The 27,362-nt window shown below is 42.1% G+C and overlaps 1 protein-coding gene across 6 annotated transcripts in view; it reads right to left on the bottom strand.

Moving 5' to 3' along the window:
- LOC311014239 (discs large homolog 1-like protein) overlaps nt 1–27,362 on the bottom strand; it is a 91,821-nt gene that overhangs the window by 17,941 nt on the left and 46,518 nt on the right. For 5 of the 6 annotated variants that reach the window (XM_084010710.1, XM_084010711.1, XM_084010712.1 and 2 more), the window contains 9 exons: nt 21,007–21,060; nt 18,513–18,563; nt 17,260–17,384; nt 16,386–16,555; nt 16,052–16,188; nt 15,110–15,254; nt 14,017–14,149; nt 11,549–11,705; nt 11,066–11,168 (listed from right to left, as the gene is read on the bottom strand). In XM_084010710.1, the coding sequence (XP_083866836.1) occupies nt 11,066–11,168; nt 11,549–11,705; nt 14,017–14,149; nt 15,110–15,254; nt 16,052–16,188; nt 16,386–16,555; nt 17,260–17,384; nt 18,513–18,563; nt 21,007–21,060 (1,075 nt within the window). Of the gene's footprint in view, nt 1–11,065; nt 11,169–11,548; nt 11,706–14,016; nt 14,150–15,109; nt 15,255–16,051; nt 16,189–16,385; nt 16,556–17,259; nt 17,385–18,512; nt 18,564–21,006; nt 21,061–25,280; nt 26,190–27,362 lie in introns of those variants that run through there. The other variant, XM_084010713.1, reaches the window with a different exon arrangement.

Consider the following 27,362-nt stretch of genomic DNA (forward strand, 5'->3'; position numbering starts at 1 on the left):
TGTGATGAAAAAGAAGTTTGTTTTCCATGTTCAAGTGCAGATGTGTTGGAATATCCTGCTTAGCTACACACACACACACACACACACACACACACACACACACACACACACACACACACACACACACACACACACACACAAACACATTCAGACACAAGCCTTGAGCTGCCAACAAATTCTCTCCAGACATAATCTAAGAGTCTGTTTGATCTGAATATTAACTCCTGTTACATCAGAACGGGTCCATGTCAATATCATCATAAACACACCCATTTACACTGTCTTACACACACACACACACACACACACAGTCCAAACCATAACATTCTTCATTATTATATTGGTTTCTTTCATCAGACTATCATACAAATAAAAAATGGGTGCTGGTTTCTGTTTCATGATTTGAAAGGGAGTTTCTTTCTGAGAAGAACTGACACAACACTGTATTCGACCCAGCCAAAAACTGTCAAACACGTTGTGCTGTAGAGGCAAAAGGGCGAGTCTGCAATGAACACAAGCGGCACATTACGCACACACACTGAGTTCACACAGTGACGTTGAAGCGGCTCAGCAGTGGTGTGACATAGCAGCATTGGTGCAGGAGTTATTAGTTAGTTAGCTCCTAATTGTTCATCGGCTGGAATGTAACTAACCTACTGGAAACACACAAAGCTGGAGCCAAAACAAATAGAAGCACAGCAACACGGATACTGCAACCCATAACGGTGCAATTTCACATTTGACAAGAGCATCCTGCTGTTGTTTTAAACAAATTACAACAATTAATTTTCAAACAGCACTCTCAATTCGAATTGCCGGGAACAGCTGTTTCCCCATCTCACTTGAATGACAAGTAGTCAATTGCGAGAGAGCAACCAGTTGGCCAATCAATGCAAAGTGCAATCATTTCATCACACACTCAGCAAAGCAGCCCTGAGCTTTAGTATCCTCAAAAATGCTTTCATTCTGAACCATTTTTTCCCCCTAGTGGACATAAAAATGTCATTTTGCCTCTTTAATTATAAATGTACATTATTTATGGAAATGCACAAAGTGGAAAAACAAATGACATAATGTATTCTCTAATGTGAATTCATGGTTTTTAGGATGTTACTCTTCTTCCAGCAGAAAAAAAGTGAAACATCAATACTTTAACTGGGCAGATTATGTCTCAAAATGTCAGTGAATTGTGATCTTTTTGATTCGGAGTGGCTGAACAAACAGCAGATAAGTACGTATTCAATCCTCACTGACTGTCCTCTAGTCTCCTTAACACCACACAGCTTCCCAGAAACCTTTGAACTAACACACGGATGACAACGCTGCTGGCAATAAGCCTGCAAAAGCCCTTCTGCAGGATGTCCCTGTGTGGGTGTGTGTGTGTGTGTGTGTGTGTGTGTGTGTGTGTGAACCATTACTGTGGACTACAGAATCTAATTAACCCTGAGTAATTCAATCAAACTCGAGATACACTACACACGGGCATGCACACACACACACACACACACACACACACACACACACACACACACACACACACACACACACACACACACACACAGGCAGAAAAACACGCAGATCTGGAAACAGCAGCATCTCCTGACTTTTCCTGTTTTTCTCCCTATTTCTGTTTTCATTTCCTTGTTTATCTCTCTGCATAGATGCTCAGCTTCTGAACACTGTCAAAAACCAGCCAACAAAACATCCAGATCTCAGCTCTCATTTCCCCCAAAGCACTCATTAATCTGACACACTGACACTAACAGACTCAAACAATTAAACTGCACTAAAATGGCTCAAAGTAGCACACTGAAAACACTGAAATACTGTCATCCTTTTTCTCTAGAGCTACAGTTTTAAACAACACGTTGGATGTTCTCGGGGAAAAAAGAACTTGGATGATGGATTTGGATTTAGAAATAGATTTGATGTTTGCTGACAAGGAGATCCACCTGCATGAATCCAGTATTTAACTTGCTATATCCAATGCAATATTATATTATATGCAAACAGCATGCAAAGAACAACAATACAACACTTCACATAAGCAAAACAACCTCCAATCTAAGGCGCAAAATGCCCTTTTGCTAGAAATGTCATTTCTTTCATTAACATTAGATATTTTTTACGACCTCAGTCATGCTTTTTCAATCTCAGCTCTAATCCTTTACAAATCTATGGATAAGACTTCTATTTTTGTTTGCCTCACTGGACACACCACAACAATATCACACACACACACACACACACACACACACACACACACACACACACACACACACACACACACACACACACACACACAGATACTGTACTATCATCAGCAGCAGCATCTAACTGTCTCTGTCAACACACATCACCCTAAATGCAGCATTATGGGATTAAGAGGAAGAAAGAGAGAGAGAGAGAGAGAGAGAGAGAGAGAGAGAGAGAGAGAGAGAGAGAGAGACACCAACACAGAATGAAGAGAGGAAACGGATTATACACTGTGATCGAGCTTAGATGTGCTGCAGCGAAATGACACCTGATACACTAAAGATATCACTGAGAAGCTGTGTTGTTCCTCTTTGAGATCTACAGGACAAAGATTGCTCTGCATTTAAGACATTAGTGTTATTGAGTCCTGAAGAGAAAGAGGAAGCCAGCGCTGCCAAGGCTGCAGATCAACCTCTGCTTTCAGACCAAAGCTAGTGTGCTAGTGTTGAGAAGTCAGAGCTGCAGGCTTGGTCATGAAAAAAAAAACAACTAATCCAACAATACAGTAAAAGTGCCACAGTAAGAGAACAAAAATACTGTTGATACCAAACCGTGTTTCCACATGGCCGATCATTTCTTACGCTGCTCGAGTCATTAGACCAAACGCAGCATAGGAGTCAACATGTTAATGCTGCATCACTGGTCATCAGAGGCATAACACTGTCACCAGATCATCTGTCTCTTTCAGTCCGATCCTTGAGTGACCATCTTCCCCTGGACCAACACACTGATGTCAGGGTGTCTCCAGGCAGGACGTGAACACAGAAAACCAGTTCAGGTCTGTCTCTCCCAACTCCTGCTCAGAAGTACTCACATGCTGCTGGCAGACAGGCAGGCTCAACAACGTCCCCGCGATGTGATGCCGGTGCGGCGGTTTTTGGATAAGTGAGAGTGGGTTTCGCTGCTTAGAGTCCCAGGATGTGAATGAGATGAGAAAAAAAAAAAAACAGGAAGAGAGAGCGGAGCAGATGTGTGTGTGTGTGTGAGTGTGTGTGTGTGTGTCTGTGTGAGTGAGAAAGAGAGATGATGGAGGAGATCTAACGCCAGCTCCACATTGGATCCAGCATGTGATCCAGATCCGGAGCAGACAGATGTGTATGTGTGTGTGTGTGAAAAGAAGTGTGTGTGTAGGTATGCAGTAGTGTGTGGCACAGAGAGAATGTGTGTGTGTGTGTGTAAAATCAGTCCAGTGTTGCTCAGCTGCCACGGAAACAACAGATGCTAACTCTCTCTCTCTCTCTCTCTCTCTCTCTCTCTCTCTCCTACACTCATCTCTTTCTCTAGCTCTCGTTCGCTGGTGCGTTCGTTTGCTCCTCCCCCTCTTTGACAGCAGCTTGCCATAGGGCGGAGACACAGACACACACACACACACACACACTCACACACACACTGTTCCTCAGGTCACTCATGCAGGAGACTGAGTCGATGCCAGGCTCTCCTGCCCTACTTTGGCTCAGGGAATTGGTCCACAGGGCACATACACAAAGTAAGCTAAGTTTGACCAAGCATTTTGTGAATATTGATTTTTGGGAAGCTTAATTAAAAACTCAATCCATATTCCTTGAATGGCTTTTCTATTCTTTTTATATGGAAACAGCAAAAAACACAGAAGAAAATCTCCATTTGCCTACATAAGTATTAAGTAACTGCTTGATTAATATCTGTCTGTGTCTCCATCTGTCCGTCATTATCTCTCCATCCATCCATTTTTGAGAGTCAATGTTTCTGTCTTGAATCTGGTTCTCTTTTCAAAGTTTGCACTTATAAGAAAACTTGTTCTTGAATTTTTTTTTCTATCAAGTCAAAGTCGGCAGGTTATGCAATAAGCTTCCGCGGTCCCATCAAACATACATACACTTCAATCACTGCCTCGGTCTCTGGACATCAAACTCCCCAAGAGTGATACATTAACGAACATCAAATCACCACGCATGAGGTTTCATGTGATCAGCATCTAACTGTCTGTCAGCACACATCACCTCAATGCAGCATTATCAGATTAAGGAGCAAGGCAGAGAGAGAGAGAGAGAGAGAGAGAGAGAGAGAGAGAGAGAGAGAGAGAGAGAGACAGACAGACAGACAGACTCACAGACAGACAGACAGAAAATGAGACATAATGGAGATAGAGAAAAAAGGGAGAAGAGAGAAGGAGAAGAGGAAGATGTGGGGGAGGGGTGATGACAGAGACTAATGGCTTTGGGGATCATATTCCCCCTTTCTTCATTCACCTCTCCTCTCCTCCTTTCCTCTCCTCTCCTCTCCTCCTTTCCTCTCCTCTCCTCTCCCTAGAGAAGCATTGTTCCTCCTTCGGCAGCTAGCAGAGTCCCTTTCTGCATTGTACAGGAACAGAAAACCACTGGAGACAGGCAGTTCTCATCTTATGGGTTGTGTGCATTGCACCAATATTTCCCTTTCAGAACACCCTTTCTAATATTGAACCAGAGCCGTATTTATAGAAACATGCTGTAGATAACCCACATTCGTTCCCGTCATTTACTTTCCAGCAGGAAAAAGTGTGGCCTTCATGTCCTATTTCATGTAATTATCACTTGACTCTAACATTTACTTTGAATTGCTTAGGCTACATTTAAAGGTACCCCCTGGACTTCCTGACCACTGGTAGGACTATTGAGCAACATATTCCTGGATGGGGACCCATTGTGTTTATATCATGCACTTGATACCTGTGGACGCCGGCTGATTTCACACTATTCCACTGATGGTGGCGGTAACGTGCAGAGAAGTGTAGCAATATGCAGTGTAGCAAGAAAGCATGATGCAAATGCATTATTTGAAATACTTGAAACATAGGTTTTACAGATGATTTGTGAGAGAGGACAGTGGTGAGTAATACTATGTTAGAACAAGGCACCTTTAATCCTTGGTTATCCTCTTTTTTTTGTTTTACTTTTTTAATAATTAAGTGGATGTATATGTCAGACTACAAGAAACAGATGAATTAAAATGAGCCTGCAAGTCATCAAAAATCCTGAGACATCTAGAGTGCCTCTTATGTCCAATTAAGTGAAAAAAAAATCCTCCACTTGATAGTCTGTTGCTAAAGTGAACCAGAATCGATATGAGGCTCTAGCTCTAAAAATAGCCTCGCTCGAGTAGGCTCATCTATAATTGATACAATACTGTACAGTAATCCATATTGGTATTGATTACTAGATCAGATTGCGTCGGAGACAAGAGGAGAGGAAAAAGAAAAGGGAAAAAAAAAAGAGAGAAATGTCTCATGTTAGTGCACTAAATTCAAGTTTAAATGTCGAGACTGAAAAACGTGTAACATCTCCGGCTCCTAATAAAAGCTCAGCAGTGACGCAGCGGCGTGCCGCAAATCTCACATCAGTCACTTGCCTGCTACGAGGGACGCCTTCAATCCCTAACTGCACTGTGTGAGCGGTGAATCAGACCATTACCACAGTAACACTGGGGAGGAGAGGAGGCACAGACAGGTGGAACGGAGGGAATGGGACGAAGGAGGGGAAAGCAACTGGGCAAAAAAAAAAAAGAAGAACAGAGAGATGAAGTGACGTAGGAAAATAAAGCAGCCTACTCTATGTATTTAGCAGATAAAAGTCCCACAACTTTGTGTGTGAAAGCTCAGAGATAGAGCTGCTGTTAATCTTCTACTTAACAACTGGCACACACACACACACACACACACACACACACACACACACACACACACACACACACACACACACACACACAGAGAGACAGAGTGTAACACACAGGCTAACAGAAGAGAAAATAATCCTCTCTGCATCACCTCAGTATTACCGCTGACAGACACCGCCTCTGTGTGTGTGTGTGTGTGTGTGTGTGTACAGTACGTGTGACAGTGTGTGTCTGTGACAGTTGTGTGTAATCCCAGTGACTCATACTGCTGTCAACCTGCAGGCTTTACCAGTCCCACATCAGGAAACGTATAGCATGGGAGGAGATCATGGTGTTTAAGTCAATACTGCAACATTTTGGGGGTTTTTTGTTCATTAACATGCAGAGATTTTTCTCATCAGCCGCATTGAACTGGGAGTTGAAGCCAGGCCACTTAAGCTACAAGGCTACCTGAATGGTATTTATGTAGGATTCACTGTTGGGTGAGGGATTTAAAGTGGTTTTAATAATTACACTATTTTAATGTCTACTTTTTATATATGTTAATGTTGTAGAAAAGTTTTGTTGTTTTAAAGTGACAACTCAATACACAAAGATATTGTTATGTAACTGACATTTTCTTCTCCACCACATTGAACTCAGGTAAGTGTGTATTTCAAGGTTCAATTGAAGGTTCAAGGTTCAATTTATTGCCATATAGTGTAAAACACAATTGGAATGTCAAGCAGCTGGCTCAATGATGTTGATAAACGAAAGGAAATTCACTCAGCCATTATCTTCTAATTAGACCGTGTGGCAGCACAACTCAAATACATTTCCCTTTTAAAAAGGAATTCCACCTTTTTATATGTCAGAGTCTGTTTACAGTGGAGAAATAATGTATGAATTATTTGGAGCTCCAGGCAGAAATCTGATTAATTGCCTCAGTGGTCACTTGATTCAGTGTCAGATCTGGCTGAAGACTGCTAGTTTGTAAATGAAATAAATCTGAGTGTGTGGAGTTAGAAAGAAGTGAGCTCAAGACCTCTGTAGCCCGCTCCTGATCTCTACTTGAGGCTAGCTGCTCAATGCTACATTAGCCACTGGCAGCATAACATTCAGTTACATTGTGGGTAAGGTAGGCTCCAGGTTTATAGAAGGACAAAATCTCTTGTTTTGCTACATTGATTACAAGTCAAAAACACAATATGGAGCCAGACTGACAAAAATTGGCTTAAAATAGCCTGAAACGTGATGGGGCACACCGGCAGTCCAAATACTTCACCAAGACTTTTCTAAGATAAACACTCACCATCTGCTGCACTTCAAATAAACACAGATCTATATCTGCTGCATCAGCTTAAATCAATGGTGTCTCTGCCCAAGCTAGCACACACACACACACACACACACACCTACACAAGCACACGCAGAGCTGTGGGTACACCGGGCACCAAATTTAATATTAATAACAGGAGGAGACCTGCCCACAGTGAGAGAGACACTTTTCCTCTCCTGGTGGAGGTCATTATGATCTCCTCTCTCATTGGCAGGAAGTGTGTGTGTGAAACAGAGGGTGCACTGCTGCTCACCACATGCTAGCACCACGGGAACAGGACAAACATGGACCTCAGATGGACACACACACACACACACACACACACGCCACACACACACACACACACACACACACACACACACACACACACACACACACACACACACACACACACACACACACACACACTCACACAACACAGTGCTGACCAAAGCCCAGCGTGCACAGAAGGTTTGATATAGAGTTCATTCAACAGTCACTAATAAGAGTCACGACACAGACAGACAGACAAACACACTCACTCACTCACTCACTCACTCACTCACTCACTCACAAACACACATACACACTTAACTTTTCCATTGTTAGCATGTGAGCAAAATCATGAAATGCTGAAGAACACCTATATTTCCTTGACTGCATGGAGAACGCTGAACTTTAAAACCAGGCTACAGCACAGTTAGGTCTTAGTGAGGCCAGCTGGACCACCACTGTTAACTACGCCTGCTGTCATGGTAAGATTCCCAATATAACACCAAACTGTGCCAACACACAACTGGACCAGGCCAAAACAACAGACCATGGAAACATGTTGGTAAGTTGAACTTAAGCAGCATTTTCTTTTTGCCTATTACAGCATACATAATTGTTCTGTTAATCAGTTGCCTTGTCTTCTCGTTTTACACAAGAATCCCAAACTAAAAGGGAGAAATTTCTAAGGGGCGATGGCGCCCCCAGAGTTTTGCATTAATTTGTCAGAATAGCATTAGTTCTCTGTCTACGTAAGGAGAACTTTGTTTCCATGCTAAAGTCGTTTGTTTATCCAACTTTTACCCATGTTTCCCATGTTTTGTCCTGTACTTTCATTTGCTGAATAAGCATAAAACAAACATTCACTGGAAAAAGTGAATCTCTAATGTCAGTTTGCAGGCTAGAAAGCTAACTCACGTTTAGCTGCAGCACATTCAACAGGAAATAAAGTCTGATTACATGCTGGTGGGGTCCTTACGGTTCAAAATAACTACGTCATCTACCCATGAAATATACTACAGTGGAAGTTTGTTAACTCTTAATCAAACTCAGACATGCCAATGCAGCCTGCTAAGACAAGAAGAAGCATTTCTGAAATGTCCAGTTCTTTCTCTTAATAATTAATCAATACCACATCAATGAAACATGTTGACTGGAAAAAGGGACGACTAAATGTGATTTCAGTTGGACACCTTCAAGGCCTCTACATCATTTGTGATCCTCATAACATTTCTGGTGACGTATTCCTTTTGAGATCTTACGGAGCTGTCCATGGTGCTGATCTGACTTCACACTTGTGACTCCAGCAAACGTAATGCACAGATGTTATCGGGTACAACCATTGTCTACCACGTCCATCTAGCTCATCACTTTCTGCATGCTGGTGCTCTATGACTGTGGTCACATTTAGACCTAAGATCAAAGTGAATCACAACTTTTAAAGGCTTTTTAATAACTCACAAACACCAGGGTCATTTCCCCAATGATCAACTGCAAAAGGAGCAGTTAACCATCTTAACACGTTCTGCTGGTTCAAAAAGAAAGTGTTGCTTTTTACAAAATGACATCTGAAGTACATGAAATTGAATGCAGAAGGAAATTTATGCAGTTTCTCTTTCCATAACAATAAAGAACAAAGCAGTAACAGTATGGTTTAGAATAGCAAATAACTTTCATGAACATGTTAAGTATATTTTACTGGAGCAGAACAAAAAAAGCTTAATTATGATGGATTTGCGGGCTCCACGGTGGTGTAGTGGGTAGCACTCTCGCCTCACAGCAAGAGGGTCCCGGGTTCGATCCCCGGGTCGGCCCGGGTTCCTTCTGTGTGGAGTTTGCATGTTCTCCCCGTGTAAGCGTGGGTTCTCTCCGGGTTCTCCGGCTTCCTCCCACAGTCCAAAGACATGCAGGATGGGGATAGGTAAATTGGTGACTCTAAATTGCCCGTAGGTGTGAATGTGAGCGTGAATGGTTGTCTGTCTCTACATGTTGGCCCTGTGATAGACTGGCGTCCTGTCCAGGGTGTACCCTGCCTTCGCCCAATGACAGCTGGGATCGGCTCCAGCCCCCCCGCGACCCTGAATACTGGATAAGCGGTAGAAAATGGATGGATGGATGATGAATTTGCCTGCTTGTCTGATCTATGCACCTTGAGCCTGGTATTTTTTCTTTTCTGCCATATCAATGTAACCTATATTTTCACATGAAGGAAATAACCTTCTTGAAGGATATTTATTTAATCACACTTTCCATATATCATGCTTGTTCAGCCTTTTAGAATTTATAATCCACACATGACTCTTTTCAGCATGATGTATGGATTACACTGTACATATAGCTGCTGGGTAATTTCATTATGTTCTGACATTGCCTCCCACATATTAATTAATTTTCATATAAATTGGGCTAACAATATTTGCATCCATATCTGGGGTTCCACATGCATTGACCTCAACTCTAATTACTCCGCATCATATCTCTGTGGTATTCTTTTCCCTTAAGCGCTCCCCAGCAGACACTTCCCTCCTCAAATTAACCACTAGTGAATTTTCAGCTGCCATTTCTGATCCTCCGACTTCAAACTGTTGACTCAGTTTATTAGTTGCATGCTCTCCAAACAACAAAAGTCGTATGCAAACAGTCTCATCAGTGTTAGCCACTCATCTTTAAATCAGTGTCTCAGCACCTTGAGGCCGTATTCAACCTTTTGCTAATAGATGCTTGCCCCATTAGTAGTCCGGCCCCCTTTCCTCCTCTCGTGGCGCTCACAAAGCCCTGTCCTGAAATAATATCTGTATACTAGTGGGTCCACTCGCCCACTAGTCCACTCGCCTGGCCTGTTAAGGTAAATAATCCATGCATGCAGTAATATGCAGGATGTGTGCAGGGCTTCAAAATGTTTTCAAATGCTACCCAGAATTGCAATTAACAGAATAAAAGAGTTAAAAATAATTTCCTCTCAGGTGTTTTCAAGGATCTGTGTGTTAGACTCTGGTTTTGCTTTTAACAACACCTCTGTGGAACACCTCTCTGACTGAATAAAACATGGCTGATACCAGAAAGGGACCAGGGGACCTGATGCTGTGTAACTGCTTGTGTGTGTGTGTGTGTGTGTGTGTGTGTGTGTTCGTCTATGTGATATATACTCAGGTCCCCCTGTCATGACAGCATCCCATTAGCTGGGCCAATCAGCAGCTATAACCTGGTTTCCTAGGTTACAGCCTTCTCAGTCACTCCCAGTAGACACATATCCAGGATAGTGCTTGTTGGGAAAGATCATTCTGTCTCTCAGTGTGTGTGTGTGTCTCTGTCTGTCTGTCTGTGTGTGTGTGTGTGTGTGTGTGTGTGTGTGTGTGTGTGTGTGTGTGTGTGTCTGTCTGTCTGTCTGTCTGTCTGTGTGTGTGTGTGTGTGTGTGTGTGTGTGTGTGTGTCGTATGTTGCACTAATCTTATATAAATAAAAACACATTGTGTATGATCGTATGTCATCACTGCCATAGGCTCCTGAAGTCCACCTGTTCATCACTCCAGGAAGGTGAGATGTCACACAGATTTGCTTCTGCATTAATCTGCACATGAGATGGTTGACAGTGGGCAGTTTATCTGCAGGACTCACCCTCTGGTCTGTACTGCGCTACAATGGTAACCGTCTGTCCTGCATTCTTCAGAGCTGCAGCTGCCTGCTCATGCGTTGCACTGGACAGGTCCACACCGTTCACCTTTCACACAAACACACAGGTTTAGAGCTCATGCCTCGCTTTGATCAATAATAATATATGTGTAGTGAGATGAGAACACCATTAAGAACACGATGGTGTTTATTGGTGGGTCAATAACTCACAGGTGACCGGTGCATGTGTAGTATGTGGGTGCTTTATGAAGGCTTGTTTAAGCATAAAATCATTCCGTGTCATCATTAAACAGCCACAGTCATTCTAGGGGGATTATCACTGACTCTAGTCTGAAGGATAAATCCTATTTGAATCCTGTCTCAATAAAAATGAAAGCCACAATTTATTTAATGGTGAAAGTGCTTGTGTTATAAATGTGTGTGTGTGTGTGTGTGTATTGTGTTTTCATGAGTCCTAGCCATCCATACCGAAAGGATGCGGTCTCCCTTCCGTAGCTCTCCACAGAGATCAGCCGGACCTCCAGCGAGAATGAAGGAGATGAAGATTCCCTCTCCATCCTCCCCTCCAACAATGTTGAAACCGAGACCTGTGGACCCCCGCTGGAGCACCACCCGCCTGGGTTCCCTGGAAGAAACAAATTAAACACACACACTTTTTTTAGGTAAAAGATGATGCTATGTTAAAGATGATGTTATTAGTTTAACAGGCATCTTGATGCATGATTTTCATCAATCAGTTACAACTTTGATAGGTATCTGCTTAAAGGTATCGTATGCAACAATTTTCTAAAACATAATGTATAGACTGATAATATAATGCTTCTCCATCATCACGTATGACCCCCTTGAAGTGTGAGGTGGTGTCTGTGGCCCTGCCTCTGGCCTGCATTTTCACTTATCTTGTTATTTTACTGTGTTCAGGAAACTTCTGGGTGTCAGCAAAGAGCATTTGGACCCCATGTGGGGGTGTAACCCCCAGCCAATAAGCAGGGCGTGCAGCCCGGTCTCATTCCCAGGCCTGGGCTGCATTCATTCAAATCTGGCACCTTCTCAGAGGTTAGTGAGGAGGTGTCTATTTTTGTGTTAAAACACTATGAAACAATCAGGAGGGGTGACGTTTGAATACTGTGTTTACAAACAGCACCTAACAATGTGATTACATCCTATACAATCCAATTAAAGCTAATGTTAAGTTGTAAAACATGTCTAAGCACAGCCTCAGAAGCAGTGACAAGAAGAAGTGAATAATAAGAGGCAGATCTGATGAGGGAATATATCATTTAACATGTACTTACAACAGAACTACAAATGGAAATGCAATATGTATGTATATGTATTTTAATGGTTTCTGAATGTATAATATTTCTGATATAAGCCTATTGCTTAGTGATAAATGGTACAACTCAGTGGGAGGAGAGGGCATTTAATGTTAGGATTGTTCACCACAATTACCAGCAGATGTCAGTATTGCACTATCTGTGTTTTGTTCCAGTACTGCAGTTAGTTATTCTTAAAATCACACTTCTGATTCAGGTTATACCTATAAAAGGTTTGATTCTTTAGTGAATTAACTTCAATGTTTTTTGACAGTTGGAGTAAACAAGGTCCATCTTATTATGAGGAAATCACAGGATGACCATCAAGTTATCCTTACTTGTGATTGTGGATAGAACTATTATGATAAGTGCAGACACAATTCAAAAAATTGAAGAGTTGAAAAGCTTTAGTGAGTTATCAGGTTACTTATAAATAAAAAATGAAAACATGGGATCAGGATCCAGACCTGACAGATCCACATCATAAATATACTGTGTTTAAACTGTCAGTTACATTCAATACGGTGGGTGGGCGACACAGTTTTTTAATGCTACAGCAATCCCTGGACTCATGTCACCTGACATAGAAATGCCCCATGAGTTCCATGCAGTGTGGTGCAGATTATAGATGTTATATTTGGGAAAATGATATTCAGTTTTTGACAGGTGCCCAAAGTTAAGGTAATCGATATCAAAAGCGGAAATGCTGAATTGGTTCGCTCTACAACACAAGTTAATGATGACACCTTTCACCTCAAATGTCCTGCTTCTAGAGAAACCAAACGTTCACTTAAAAACCCACAATCCTCTATTTGCATGAGAAACTATTGAGAGAGCGAAAAGAGATGAAAGAGACAGACACGGACGCAGGCAGAGAAAGAAGAGTGGCAGACATCAAAATGACCATTCTCCAGCCGGGCTGAGGCTTATCAGATTTATCATAATCAAAGCGCACTGATTGGCCAAGAGGGTTATGACGAAATGAGTCATATTCTGGTAACCAGGGTGACGCCGGTTGAGTGACGAGTTGGGCTGTGATAGGCTGTAATCCGTCCATTAAAATGGATTAAAGACAGTAGAGCAGCACTGAGAGTGAATCTGCATGTTTCTATGTGCGTGTCTGTGCTTATGTGACCCGAGTTTACACGCCAGACACAATTTGCAATGCCATCTGCCTTTTACTGCTAAACACACACACACACACACACACACACACACACACACACACACACACACACACACACACACACACACACACACACACACACACAGCAGCAGCAGAGGTCACTCAGTGTATTTTGGGCTCTCTAGGGACTCTTTCTCCCAATCTGGTTTGACTCTTTGACCTCAGAGGGGGACATTAGACAAGTAATAAAGGACAGGACAAAGAAGAAGATGAAGGATCCTGTAAACACTCAACAGCTAGATTTACATTCATGTTGAGATGGTGAAGTTTATGAGAAGCTGCAAAATGTGATAGAACTTCATCACTGTTGATGGACATGATTTGTTAAAACTAATAATTACGTGATATACTAACATAATCAGCCTGGAAAGTTTTCAAAGAAATATCTTTTGTTTGTCCCATAAAGGCCCAGGTGTTTGTGTGTGAGGACTCACCTGTTGAAGTCGTCGTCTCCTGTCATGGCCCTGGGCAGCGGTGAGTATCTGGGCGTGGTCAAAGGGGCGGGGCTCACAGACTGGCTGCCGCTCATGTAGGGACTTATATGGTTGTCCTGATGTGGGGAGTACGCTGGAGGAACACATTAACATTGTTTTTCTTATTTCACTATGCTGTCACACATACAACATTATTTTGTAAACATTCATGTTCTGTTAGAACGGCTCTTAATAACAGATACGTTGAGAGACAGTGGTGTGTACATGCACGTTGGTAATGTGTTGAATTCAGAGCGGTGATAAACAACATGTTGTTTGATAATATGCTGATTTGGGGAGGTGACAACTGGCTCTAATCCACTGGATCAAATTTACCCAGTCTGATTATCAGACTGTTATATAACACATTTAAAGCTGTCTGGGTGAGGTCATCAGTATATATTTATAACATAACATATAATGTTGGTAGTAGTGGTTGGGAGTATCTGGTAATGCACACTGTATGAGCACATTATGATCGGGGTCATTTAAAGGATTGTTGTTTTATTTATTTTTTCACATGTTTAAGATGCATCTTCAATTCAACCTCAGAACCGTCATGTTTATAACCACTAATGAAATCCATCAATCTTCATGGCTCGATACCATGACGACAAACATAACAGTCCCCTGTGGTATTCAGCCCTAAAATGGAAATCTATGGAATTAACTACCTCACGAGAGTCATAAATGCTACTGTGACAAGGATTTCACAGTTAGGGAAATTTGCTCTTCATCCATGTCTTTTCCATCAGCACTCCTGAACCAATGCCTTGATTGGTTGCTTCTAATGACGGTGGTACATTCAAGTTTGCTGTGCAGTTTTTGTAAGTCTCTGAGTCTCTGCAAAAACAACTAATAGATGTGTTCTTTTAAACCCCACCCGAAGCAGAACTCTCTCCCCTAAAATCTCTCTTGGCTGCAACCAATTGTGCCACGTTCATCACAGTTATGTCTGAATAAAAGAGTGTGGTTGATGCCGCATCCCTCAAACATATGTTATGAAACACATCCGTGAATTATTAATTAAGTCTCATGATGTCTGTAGACTCACAATTAGTGACGTCGGGCGGAGGGAAGTTGTCATTGATAAAAAGGGAGGTGTGTTTGGCCACGCGGAGGTAAACAACGTCAGGAGTGGTCTTCAGGGCAGCCACTGCATCCTCGTGGGTCACCTCCTCCAAACAGGCGGCGTTCACCTGGAGACACAGGAAGACACACACTGTAGTACCACGCACAGGCTACTGACAAGCCTCAACACAGACAACATGACGTCCATCGCAGACTGCAGCACAAACATGCAGTGGGGATGCTATCATGCCGTTTTACTGGCTACATCCATAGATGCACGTGGATGCATTATAACTTAATGGAGCATACTCTTTAATTATGTTGTCTTTATTTTTATGCTGAATAGATCTGCAGCTTTGCTAACCTGCCTTTAACAGGCTCTGATGTAGAGCAGTAGAGTCTGATCTGATACAGTCACACTCTTGTCCACTGTCCTTCTCTATTACACCTAATTTAGTCTGAGAATACAACACTAATATGTAGGGGTCTGATAAACTAGGGGCAATGGAGGACTTGTTTTTGCTTAATTCATTAACTAGTCATCCTACACTGTGTAATGTTACTGTGGAACATTTCTGGTTTTATTAAGGGAAAACCATTTTGTGTTTGTTATTACTAAGGTATATTCATGATATAAATCCAATAAAAGCAAAGAGAATGTGGTGCTATGGGGGATGTTCATTACCAATATGGGGCTTATCAATCTGAATTAATATTATAATCTGAAAAGTGTTCAGGCAAACTTCTTCTGTATTGCATTTCATGTTTATTTCTTTCTTGGGTTAGAAAGTAAATTGTGCCGATGTGTGAAACTTTGCTTGGATGACGACTACAATCTACATACTAGAGTCGAAAACATTGACATGATAATAAGAAAAGACAACACAGAGGGTAACAACAGGTGATAAAAAAAGTTGCTGCTTACAGCCATAAGTTTGTCCCCTATCTGTAGCCGTCCATCTTTGTGTGCGGCCCCTCCCTCGATGACCTTAGTCACGTATATGCTGTTGTCGCCCGGGACATGCTGGTTTCCAACTCCTCCTGCTATACTGAATCCCAAACCTGAGGGAAAACATCAACACGTCGTACTTTTCTATGTAACTTCTGGGTTTCCAGGGGATGTTCATCATGTAAGACATTTTTATTTTCTTTATTCTTTATCATGCAGGCAGTAAGTAGAAGCATGGTGACAACTCAAACAACATCACCTCAAATCCAATCTGCTGGATATTCTCCGTACCTTTACATTTTTGTCTCACCTTTGGGCCCTTTGACCAGCTTGATATCCAAGACTCTCTCAGTGAGGCTCCTCCTGCGTCGTATGCATAGTCGGACCAGACCTCCTGCCTCCTTCAGCGCCTCCACAGCCCCGCTGTGGGTCACGTCCCTCACGTCTGTCTCATTTACCCGGACTATACAGTCATTCACCCTGCACAGCAAAGTCACACAAGGAGTTTATGGTGAAGACAAATGATACACATCGTCTCCTGATTGCAAATGGTAGTCTTCCACGCTGAAACTAGAAGTCTTGTCGGGAAGGAAAGGAAGCAGGATTTCTCTTCTTTCCTCTTGGATGTTGAATTAAGGGAAAAATTAAGTTGATATTCTTCCTCCTACACTTTATAAAGTCCTGGTTTAATCACATATATCTGGTCTCAGTGTGTGAGGAGTTCACAGCCGCTGGTAAAAGTGCCTTGCTTGGGGGCACCTCAGCTACATACAGAACATAGGTCGACTGAGTTTGTTGGGTTGCATGTGATTAGTTGACGGTTGCTTTGCTTTATGTAATGTGCCACCAGGTTGATCACTGTGACACAAACATTTCTGTTGTATTTTAAACATGGCTTTCCGGACTGCAACATTAATAATGTCATAATAATAATTGCACTGGCAGATTTAGCTCATATTTACAACTCATGTTACAGGCAGCACAGATCAGTAAAGCTGTACTTGCATTTGCCTGCTATCTGGTGGCAACAAGCTGGTCCCAACAAGGTTAAACTATTTAATTCTTCGGTTCTGGTTCAGGCTAGAACGACAATGACTTAAGGGTGTGTGTGTGTGTGTGTGTGAGTGAGAGAGAGAGAGAGAGAGAGAGAGAGAGAGAGAGAGAGAGAGAGAGAGAGAGAGTACCTGAGTCGTCCATTCTGGGCAGCTGCCCCTCCAGGTATAATCTTGGTGATGAAGATGGAGGGGTCTTCTCCGATATGAGGGTTATCAGTCCCTCCTGCGATACTGAACCCAAGACCTGAGTTACCCTACACATGCACACAAACACAGATAATGTTTTAAAGGGGAAAAGGACCACCGTCTGCACATAACTATCGGTTTTAAAAGATGATTTCTGAGGCCTGACGTTTTCGATGATTGAAGATAAATGCATCTGCCCTGCCATAAAATCATCATCTCTCCATCCAGACTGGACACTTTTAAATAATAAATAAACATTACTATGGAAATGTCACCCAGACACACCTCAGTAGCATAATGCTTCTAGTTGCCAAAATCACCAAGAAGCACAGCATTTCATACTATACTTATCTAAAGGGCATTCATTGTAAAAATACACCTAACATCACCTCAGTATTCACAAAACTGGATTTTTACCCAAACAAACAATATATAATAACTCTCTCCAGTTATCACTTATTACTAAATTACACACAATAGATTGCCTCAGGCAATTTCAGACATTACCTGATAACAGCCTTTACATTTTGTATGTTTCACTCTCATGCTTTGTCACTGGGCTTAACTGTCTGTGTATGCGTGTATGTCCATAGTATCTTTAAAGCAGATCCAGTCAAGCAGACAGAACCAGGTCACAGGAGAATAGAGAGAGACGTGGAGAGACAGAGAGAAAGCCTCAGGGTGAAGGGAAGGGGAATATAATGAGAGAGGGAGCACGAGGTTCAGGAAAAGAAAGTAGGGAAGGACGGATGAGGAAATAGGGTCAACAGAGCTGAAACGGTGGTGGGACCGAAAGGAGAAGCAGAACGATGAGATGAAGGAGAGGAGAGAGATCGATGGGAAGATAGAGGATGTGGAGCAAATAAAAAGATTTATGACTACAATGTTTCTGGTTTTATAAATGTATATTTTCTATGCTTTGGATTAAGAATATCCTCTTTGTAGATTAAAAAATAGACATGAAAGCATGTTTTTCTGTTTAAATTAGTGAACATAAGAAATTTAAGTAGAAGTAAAAGTACTGTAGTCTAAAAGTACTCCATTACACCAAAAAAGTCCTGAATTCAAAATGTTCCTTGAGTAAAAGTACAGACAAAATATCATATTATATCATGTAATATGGGACTGATGTCATTACAGTGTATCAAATAAGCATCTGCTCTGGAAGTGTGTTTTCATTGCTTTTAAGTCTTTACCCGCTCCAGTGAGATTTCCTCGTACTCATAGTCTGCTTCTGTTCCATTGACCTGTCAGAGAGGAAGAATTTGTCAATAAATACTGGAAGCATTTTCCTGTCACAGGCACTTATTAGACTTTATAGTAAAGATTTTAACATTCATAATTTACGTGTAGTGTTTTTCCGCCACGTCAGTTGCTATTGGCAGGTACACCACACTCTCATGTTGCATCAAAACCTTTGGGTCTATCACAAAGGTCTCACTGTTTCTGCGCTACATGCATGTGCACCGAATACTCTGTGCCACCAAATATGGCGTCTTTTAACATTATTAGCATTCGGTTGAAGAATTCTCCTCTAAAACAAACCAGAGATGATTATTATCAAGTGAGGCAAACTGCGACAAACATCAGAATTACAGAAAAAGCAATATCAGACATTTGATCATTCATGAATGACGCATGAAGCCCAGAGATTAAACTGGTAATGCGTTCTTCATGATGATGTACCTCTGATGTCATATTTAAGAACATCCCCGCTGAATTACCAGCGAGCCAATCACACTGCTCAGCCAGGACTGCCAGTACTATAAAACATATTAACATCCAGATTTCCTAACTGAATGGCCAGCATGTAGAATTTAAATCCGATCCGAGCAGACTATTATATATTTTGTGTTCCATTCAGTTTATATTGGGAGTGTCTTGTTCCTGCTATAGCTGCTGCTGCAGGCGCATACACACAAACAAACACAGTGGTCGAGTGGCATCCCAATGGCCCATGTAATCCCCTTGGTTGTAATCTGTGTCTCTGTACAGTCAGATTAGTTCAGATTTTGAATTTCTGTCATTTCAAACGGAGGTCACAGTCTTCCATCAGTGTGCAGTGTGTCTGTTATCACCTCCCATATACTGTGTACTCAGACTGGGCGGACACCTGGTTAAAAGGCCACATTAATTAATTATAAACGCAAAGCATCAGCAATTATTCCTGCCTTTCTTAAAGCAGGAGGTTGCAACTCTTGTGAAACATGTTTGTGATATTTCCTGCTTTACAGAATTCCTTTCATTTTTTAAAAAAGGTTAACATACCTTCTTTGCATCCAGTGAGTCTTAAACAATTAAAGTAAACTGTTTTTTCTGTATATGTTACATACATTAACTAACTTTTTTTAAGACAACAGTTAACAATCATATAGGTGACATATTAACAAAAATCTGCATGAATAATGTTCTCTCTCTCTGTGTTATATTCCTGACGGTTCTGCAGGGAGTAATTCACAGTAATTACATAATAAACTTATCTAACAACAACAGACACTAAATCTCTGTGGCAGCTGGCTACCAGTAAAATGACATCTGGATCCATCTAATTCTGGACGGGGCTTTCTGTCTAAATCCAGGATGTTGCTATCACCATTGTGTTTTCTTTTTTTTTTTATCCGGGAGACATATTGAAATTACCATTTATAACATTTTTTAGTAGAAGCTCCAAAAGGTGTTTTACACACTAAAACAGCTCTTCATGGGATTTTGTAGGGCTGCCGTCTGTTTACAGACGTATTTAAATATCAAGTTGCAAAATTATTGAGTAGAATTTCATGGAAGCTTGATTAGAAATATAACCGTGGAACCTCATAGGTTGGATCGATTAAAATGTAGTAACAGTATCGACAATAGTGTTGCCTGGGCTTAGTACATATTTAAGAGGGCATCCCTTTTAAAAATTACACATCAGAGCAATAGAATCCTCAAGAACTGTGATTGGTCTAAATGGGTTGGTTTATTTCTCTCCCATGCTGATCATAATGTCTCCAAGCGTAGTCATCATGGAACAGTTAGACAAAGGCAAATTAATATTTCCATTTCAGTAATAATCAAAAAAGTAATTTATGTGATTTGGTAGAGCTATCTCCATTAAAAACCCTTTTCCTAAAAGGTAAAATAAATGAACAAACTACAAATAAATTCCCACAGAGGCAAACATGACGCCAGCTCCAGCCAACACAGTTAAAAATAAATGGTCAGTAGTCCAATCAAAACAACTGATCTCACTAAATTGTTCTCTTGAATGTGTATGATTTAAGCTCTATTTGCCATTTCTCTGGAAACTCTTCCTCCATGTGCCAAGCATGTTGGAGAAGCATGGAGGTTGACGCAAAAACGTGATTGACCCTGTCTAGAGCCAGCGTTTGGTTTGTCCATTCAAGGCTACTGTAGAAACATGGCGGTGCAACATTGCAGACTCCCTAAGAGGGCCCACTATATAAACAGCTCATTCAAAGCTAACAAAAACACAACAATCCGTGTTTTTCCAGGTGATTACAGCCTAAAAAAAATCCTTTTAATATTATAATTAATTTCTACCAATATATCCTGCTAAATGGTAAACTCTGGCCCTTTAATGACTGAAATCAGTTCAAATGCACAGTTTGGTTTCAAATTATCCATTAGCTTATCCAAATAAATAAATATGAATTCAAATTCACAGAGAATATTTGAACCAGGACTCACATATGGGGGGGTGTCGACGCTGTCGGTGTTGACCACCACTGGAGGGGGGTTGGCCTGCAAGAGAAAACAATGCAACAATTTGAAAATTAGATCACCATGAAACCAAAGACATACAGGATTTCACCAAGATTGCTGAAACACACATAGACACACATCTCCAGAGATCTGCAGACTTACTCGTCTCATGTTTTGGTACAGCATGTTGAGTACATCTGCTACAGATTACCACCACGGAGCGACAGCATACACCGCATGACATACTGCAAAGCCCTTATAGTGGACAATACTAAATGACTACACTGCAAACTGCACTGCAACGCAACTGTTGCTGTGCCATGAACTACTCTCACTGAAGGTTTTCAGTACTGCAACTCAAAACCTACACTGCTATTACATTTAGACTGTACTCTACTGGTCAGTAGGGTATTGTACTCAACTGTTATTCTGTACTCTATATACTATCGGAGGCTAACCGCATCCAATATTTATAATTCCACAATGAAATACCAAACATTTGCACTCTGCCGCTATCACCCATGTGCTGTCTACCACAAGTGTCTCTTCCTTCCTTCTCTCCCTTCCCCTTCTTCTTTGTCTCCTCTGTATTTCCTGGCCTCCTTCTAGAGTCCAGACCTGGACAGATCAGGGTGAAAGCATCAGCCGATGATTGACATCATCTTTCCTCGTTTCCCACGCAATCAAAGCAAATGACAAACTTCACACTAGCTCATAAATAGCCACAATGTGTTTTTTTCTCCGTGCATTTGCAAGGTGAGCACCAGCTCCCATTTTACCATTCCACCCTTTTTGCCACCTGTCTCCACTTTTGCCCTTGTCTCCTCTCACTTTCTCCCCTGAGAGTATTTAGTGCTCGCCAGTCCAGCGTCTGCAGCTGTAGTGTTCTCCAAAAAAACAGCACTGAGCAAGCTGGTCCATGTAAAATAATCTGAGGCTCCAGCTCTTGTCCTGCAACCTTTAAAACAAAAAAAAGTCACAAACAAACTAGCTAACCAAACATCAGACAACGTAGCGAGGCAAATGGACTGTCACCCAGACTTCACTTCACGGCATCAATGTGCAACAGAGCAGCAATAGCATCTATCCCTCTACACTAATCTCTACCTCCCTCATCCCCCCGTTCCACTCCTTTATCTTCTCTCTGTCACACACACACACACACACACACATACACACACACACACACTCTCTCTATCTCACTCCATGTCTCTCTCTCTCCACCACATGTCAAACTGTCTGTCAGTCAAGCTGACAGGATGCTTGATCCCACACGGGAACAGAAAGAGAGTGAGAGGGGGGATCAGAGGGATTATACTGTACGTATGGTGGGAGGAGTCAAATCTGCCTGCTCAACAACAGCTATGTGAAGCAGAGGGTGGTGGTTGATGAGCTACCTCTAATCATATTGACAAAGATAACCAGTCAATTAAACACCCTGTTACCATGCATATGATTCTGTAAAAACGTTGAGACTTTTTCTGCTAGAATACCTAAATTCTTTGGTTTCTTTGTTTCTAAAACAGTGAAGGATGTGCCAACTTGTCTCTGTCTAACGGTCTATTGCTGCACCTAAACTTTACCTGGCTCCACATCATTATACAAAGCACGCAACTTCTCTATGTGTGTGTGTGTGTGTGTGTGAGTGTGAGTGTGTGTGTGTGCGTGTGCATGCGTGTCATTCAGAGAGCAACAAATCCAGTTGGTCTGTGCCGGTGATTCCATTGACACGCCATGTCTGACTGCACACTTATGTAACATCAGTGTGTGTTTTGTGTGTGTGTGTGTGTGTGTGTGTGTGTGTGTGTGTGTGTGTGTGTGTGGATGAGCTAGTGTTACATGAAAAGGCCAAAAGAACAAACGTGCAAATATAAACAAACAAGCACTTACACACAAATACACAAACACACACAGACACCACCAACATCCAGACAATGTTATGCTGCTTTATTGAAGTGATTGTTAGTTGTTACATAATTGCTGTTGAGCTGTGTTACCATGGTACTGTTGCCTGGTTCAGTCCAGTACAGCACAGTTTAGAAAGAGGTCCAGACTATGGTTTGTCTCATTAGGCAACGAGACAGACAAGGGCTTTCATCAGATTTCGCATTACCAAGATTTGTTTGATCGTGTGTGTGTGTGTGTGTGTGTGTGTGTGTACGTGCGCACGCTTCTTCACCACCATAAAAATTGATTCATCAATTAGCGAATGTATCGTGATTGGATAAACAGCCAAAAATCCCCAAATATCTAAAGGATACACAACAGATGCTAATGAAATAACCACTGCAATGCACCACACACTGCCATACGCAAACCCACATGCACGATCGTACCCACGTACTTTGTTGACGCATTCATAGACACAACGATACTATAATCCTAATGTCACTGTCTATTCCTTCCTGATGTGCAATTAAACTCTATGGGACTAATGAGCTAATCAGATGGAGCATGACTCTAATCAAATCAGAATGGCCGTGCTAATCACGCTAATCAGTCTATCACTACCTGCTGTCTCCGATGACATACTGCACAATAAGTAACTGACCAACGGCTAATAACAGGCTGCCATGCTGGATTTTTTCTGTAGCTCACTATTAAGTGCTCAAAGTGGGTTTTTGATACCTGAAATGAGGCTCTGTGGTTAACACAAACTTGTTTTGTTCTTTTTAAACTTTTTTTAATTAACTTGTTTTGTGACATACAATAAGTCAGTAAACACCTCACTCGTGAATGTTGAAGCTTTTATCTGTCTTTAAAAAAACAGTTGCTAACAAGTGGCTAAATGAGACTGCAGAGGTTATTGGGGACACTAAAGGTCAGGCTTAGTGGGGGTGAGGTTGAAGTCATGCCACTGTGATTTAGTTTAGTTTAGTAGTTTATAGCCCAACGTTAGCTTTTTACTTAGGCAATTGCATATGCTTCCAACATCACAAAAGTGGTGTTCATTGGTGAAGATTATCTTGCTGAATATGTTAGAATCATAAACTTGTATTTGCCACAGAGCTTATTTTCTGCAATAATCCCAAATCCCATTGGCTTTTTGTTGAGAGAACCGTGATGATGCCAACTTCTGGGTTGGCCTTCAAAAGTGTGCCATCGCTACAGCGCTCTAAAGTACATTTTATACAATACACACGACCCGTCCTGTTATGTACTTTGTCATGCTTTATGTCACTAAAACTTTTGACTCTAAAAAGGTATAGGTATATATATATATATATATACACTTTAATAGTTTTACATATGAAAAGTATAATCATACATATTTTATAATAAAAGTGTGCAGGAGTCTACCAATTTCAAACGTTCAGTTCGATTGCATGACTTATTAATAGGGATGCTAATTTTTTTATTGATTTTTCTGACCAATAGCCAACCCTTGTTAACCGATCATGAACCGTAAACTGACAAGATTAGTGCCTTACAGCCCATGCCTGTAAGGCACTAATCTTGTCAGTTTACGGTTGAAGAGCCTAACAAGCTGCTCAGCTGCAATGCAACTGATCCACAAACAGGTTAAATCCATCATTTACCAACAGCTGCAGTGCGTGTGGAAAATAGGCAGCAGAGTCCCCAGTTCACCTGCACAGGAGATTAGCAGCCGATACATTTCAGCCATAATCGTGGTCGCAGGAAGCCGCTAAGTCTATGCTGCCTGACATTTTGTCATGGTTCCCACTAGTGTATTACAGTGTAAAGTTGTGAGAGTGTGTGGTCGAGAGACAGACTGTGTGTGACAATGAGTTTGAGGGCAGCAGTGACATAATAGTTGTGAATGTAGAAGAGCAGTGTGTGTGTGTGTACAGTTTATTTGTACATTAATATTACATTTTTATTTGTAAATTAACACTACAACTCCTCAAGTCACAAGCCAAGTTCCCACCACCTGCTGATTAAGGTGAAGGGGGTTAGCCCCTAAAGTTAACAACAGCTCCAGCTCAGGCACACTTAAGGTGGGCTGACATTTAAGGTGGACCAACCCTATTCTGTCAAGCTGCTCGTCTGAGTTTTGCTCAGCTTTTTTAAGTTGTATTATTTCGTAAACTGTTTAACTGATAGCACAAATTGGTCCAAATGTGTATTGTCAGTTCATGGCTGATTTATTAGTAACATCCCTATATATTAACAGAACCTGTGTTCTGTAACAGCTTAATCATAGCTGGATAGGACATAATTTGTCAAATGCACACATGATGTTCTCTGCTAGGAACAATGTCCTAACACCATCTACTGCATCCACCCGTCAGACCTACCTGCACCTGGGCCTGTATTTGTGGAAAGTGGTGCATACACGGCATGTGCGAGGGCGTTTCCATTGAGTGTGCGGTCCAGATGTACGTGTCATTGGGCCACGGCCTGCTTCCAGCCTTGCCCTTGGCTTTGCTCTTTGTGGGACTCTTCTTCACACTGTCTCTCAGGTTGGGGAACTTTCCTCTGGAGCCCCTGGTGGCCAGGTGGGTCGGCAGTGTGTTCCACCCATATCCACCCAGCTCTGGACAAAGGGGGAGCTGTGGCGAGTGGAAAGGGTGGATAGACAGTGACTGGGAGGCGTGAGGAAGAGCAGGAGAACAGTGGTGGTGGTGTTGGTACTGCTGGAACAGCGAGTGGTGACTGGGTGAATGGTGGTGCTGCAGCTGCTGCTGCTGTTGGTAGATTTGATGTGTCGATTGTGAAGAGAGCAGGTGATTTGGCGAGGCCGGTGGATGGTAGTGTTGCTGGTTTTGAGAATGCTGATGCTGCAGCTGATGATGACTCGGCGAAAGGTGAAGCTGGTGGTGGCTCGGCGAGTGCAGCAAGCGATTTGGCGATTGCGGAGACAGTTGGTACGTTGGCGATGGTGGAGCCAGCTGATGACTTGGAGATGGGGGTGCTATGTGGTAGTAACTGGGAGACGGAGACGGAAGCAGAAAATGTGGCGAATGGCAGCTATGATTCGGCGAATGGAGATGCTGATTTGGTGAGTGCAGCGGTAAAGGTTGCAGGTGGTGATTTGCCGTCTGCACTTGCAGCAAATTCTGGTTATGCTTCGAATGAGAGTGGCCCTTTCCTGACTTGTTCTTCCCCTTGCCGGATTTGCCCTTAGCGGAGCCACTACTGGGCTTCTTGGGGCTACAACAGAACTCATGGCTGTGGAAATAAGTGGTCATAGCTACAAAGATATATATTGTTAAAAGTCACAAAGAGATATTCTTTATCTTTTTCGTGTCACTCTCACAACATCATCTTCCGAATAATGTAGGTCATGCCTCTCCAGAAAACTAATCGTCCTCTGTGTCCAATTCTAAGTTGGTAATCGTGCCGTTCTTCTCTTTCTTTCTGCTGTGTATAAGATCACTGCAATACCAGGAAATTAACCAGCCCCTTTGTAGTCATTGTTTCCATTATGTCTCCTTTAGAGATAAGAGCTTCAGCTCGTCCAGCGAAGCAAAGGATCCTCCTTTAGGGCGATATTTAACACTCCTCTTCTTGGCGTTCTGCTGTTAGGAGCACACTGACCCTCGTACCATCTCTCAGGGTAACAGGGTGAGTAGTAAAAAAAGAGGTGCAATCCGTAGAAGGAGCAAAGGACCACATGGACAAGTTGAGCATCCTTTCAGTGCAGCCTTCACTCAGGATGTCTCTCCTTCATGTGCTCCAATGGAAGATTCGTCTTCGTCATTCCATGATTACGCTCCACTCCAATGGTCCGTCACTGAGGGTAACTCTACCTTTGTTGCTGTGCACGCTGGCTTTGCATTTGTAAAGTCTCTCTCTCTGTAGACGATGCAGTTCGGTTAATATAGTCCAAAAGAAAAATCAGAAAATGTAAAAGAGTTTACTCAGATCAGTTTCCTTAGGTTGACTTATTTTTGTTTTCTGAGTCATGTTCAGTCTTTCCATCCGGATGGTGAGAAATAGTTCACTTTCCTTTGTTGTCCTCTCATCTTCTCTTGTTTTATTTTTCCGTATCATGATTTGATATTGGGCCACATCTCCATTTACAATTCTCTTTCTCAGCCTCTCTCATCTTCCTATGCTGCCTCCCTCTCTCAGTGTCTGTCCCTCTCTCTGCCTCTCTCGCTCCCCCTCTCTCTTTGCTGGACTAGCCAATTAGGGGCTTCCCTGGCCTCCTGCACATGACAGCAGCCAGGCATGACTAATCGATAGGCGACCGGGGACAGTGATACAGCGCTCAGAGCCCATGCTGTGTGCGTGTGCGTATACAATGAACAAAGAGCTGTGATTGGTGGAGGGCAGACCCTTCCATCAACCTTTGTCTTGTTCTTTTAAAGCTTACCAAGGCAGGCCGGGTCAGCTGGAATGGTGTATGAAATGTTCCTGTGTGTTTGTGTGTC

Source organism: Eutrigla gurnardus (genome assembly GCF_963514095.1).
Source record: "Eutrigla gurnardus genome assembly, chromosome: 6".
NCBI classification, from domain to species: domain Eukaryota; kingdom Metazoa; phylum Chordata; class Actinopteri; order Perciformes; family Triglidae; genus Eutrigla; species Eutrigla gurnardus.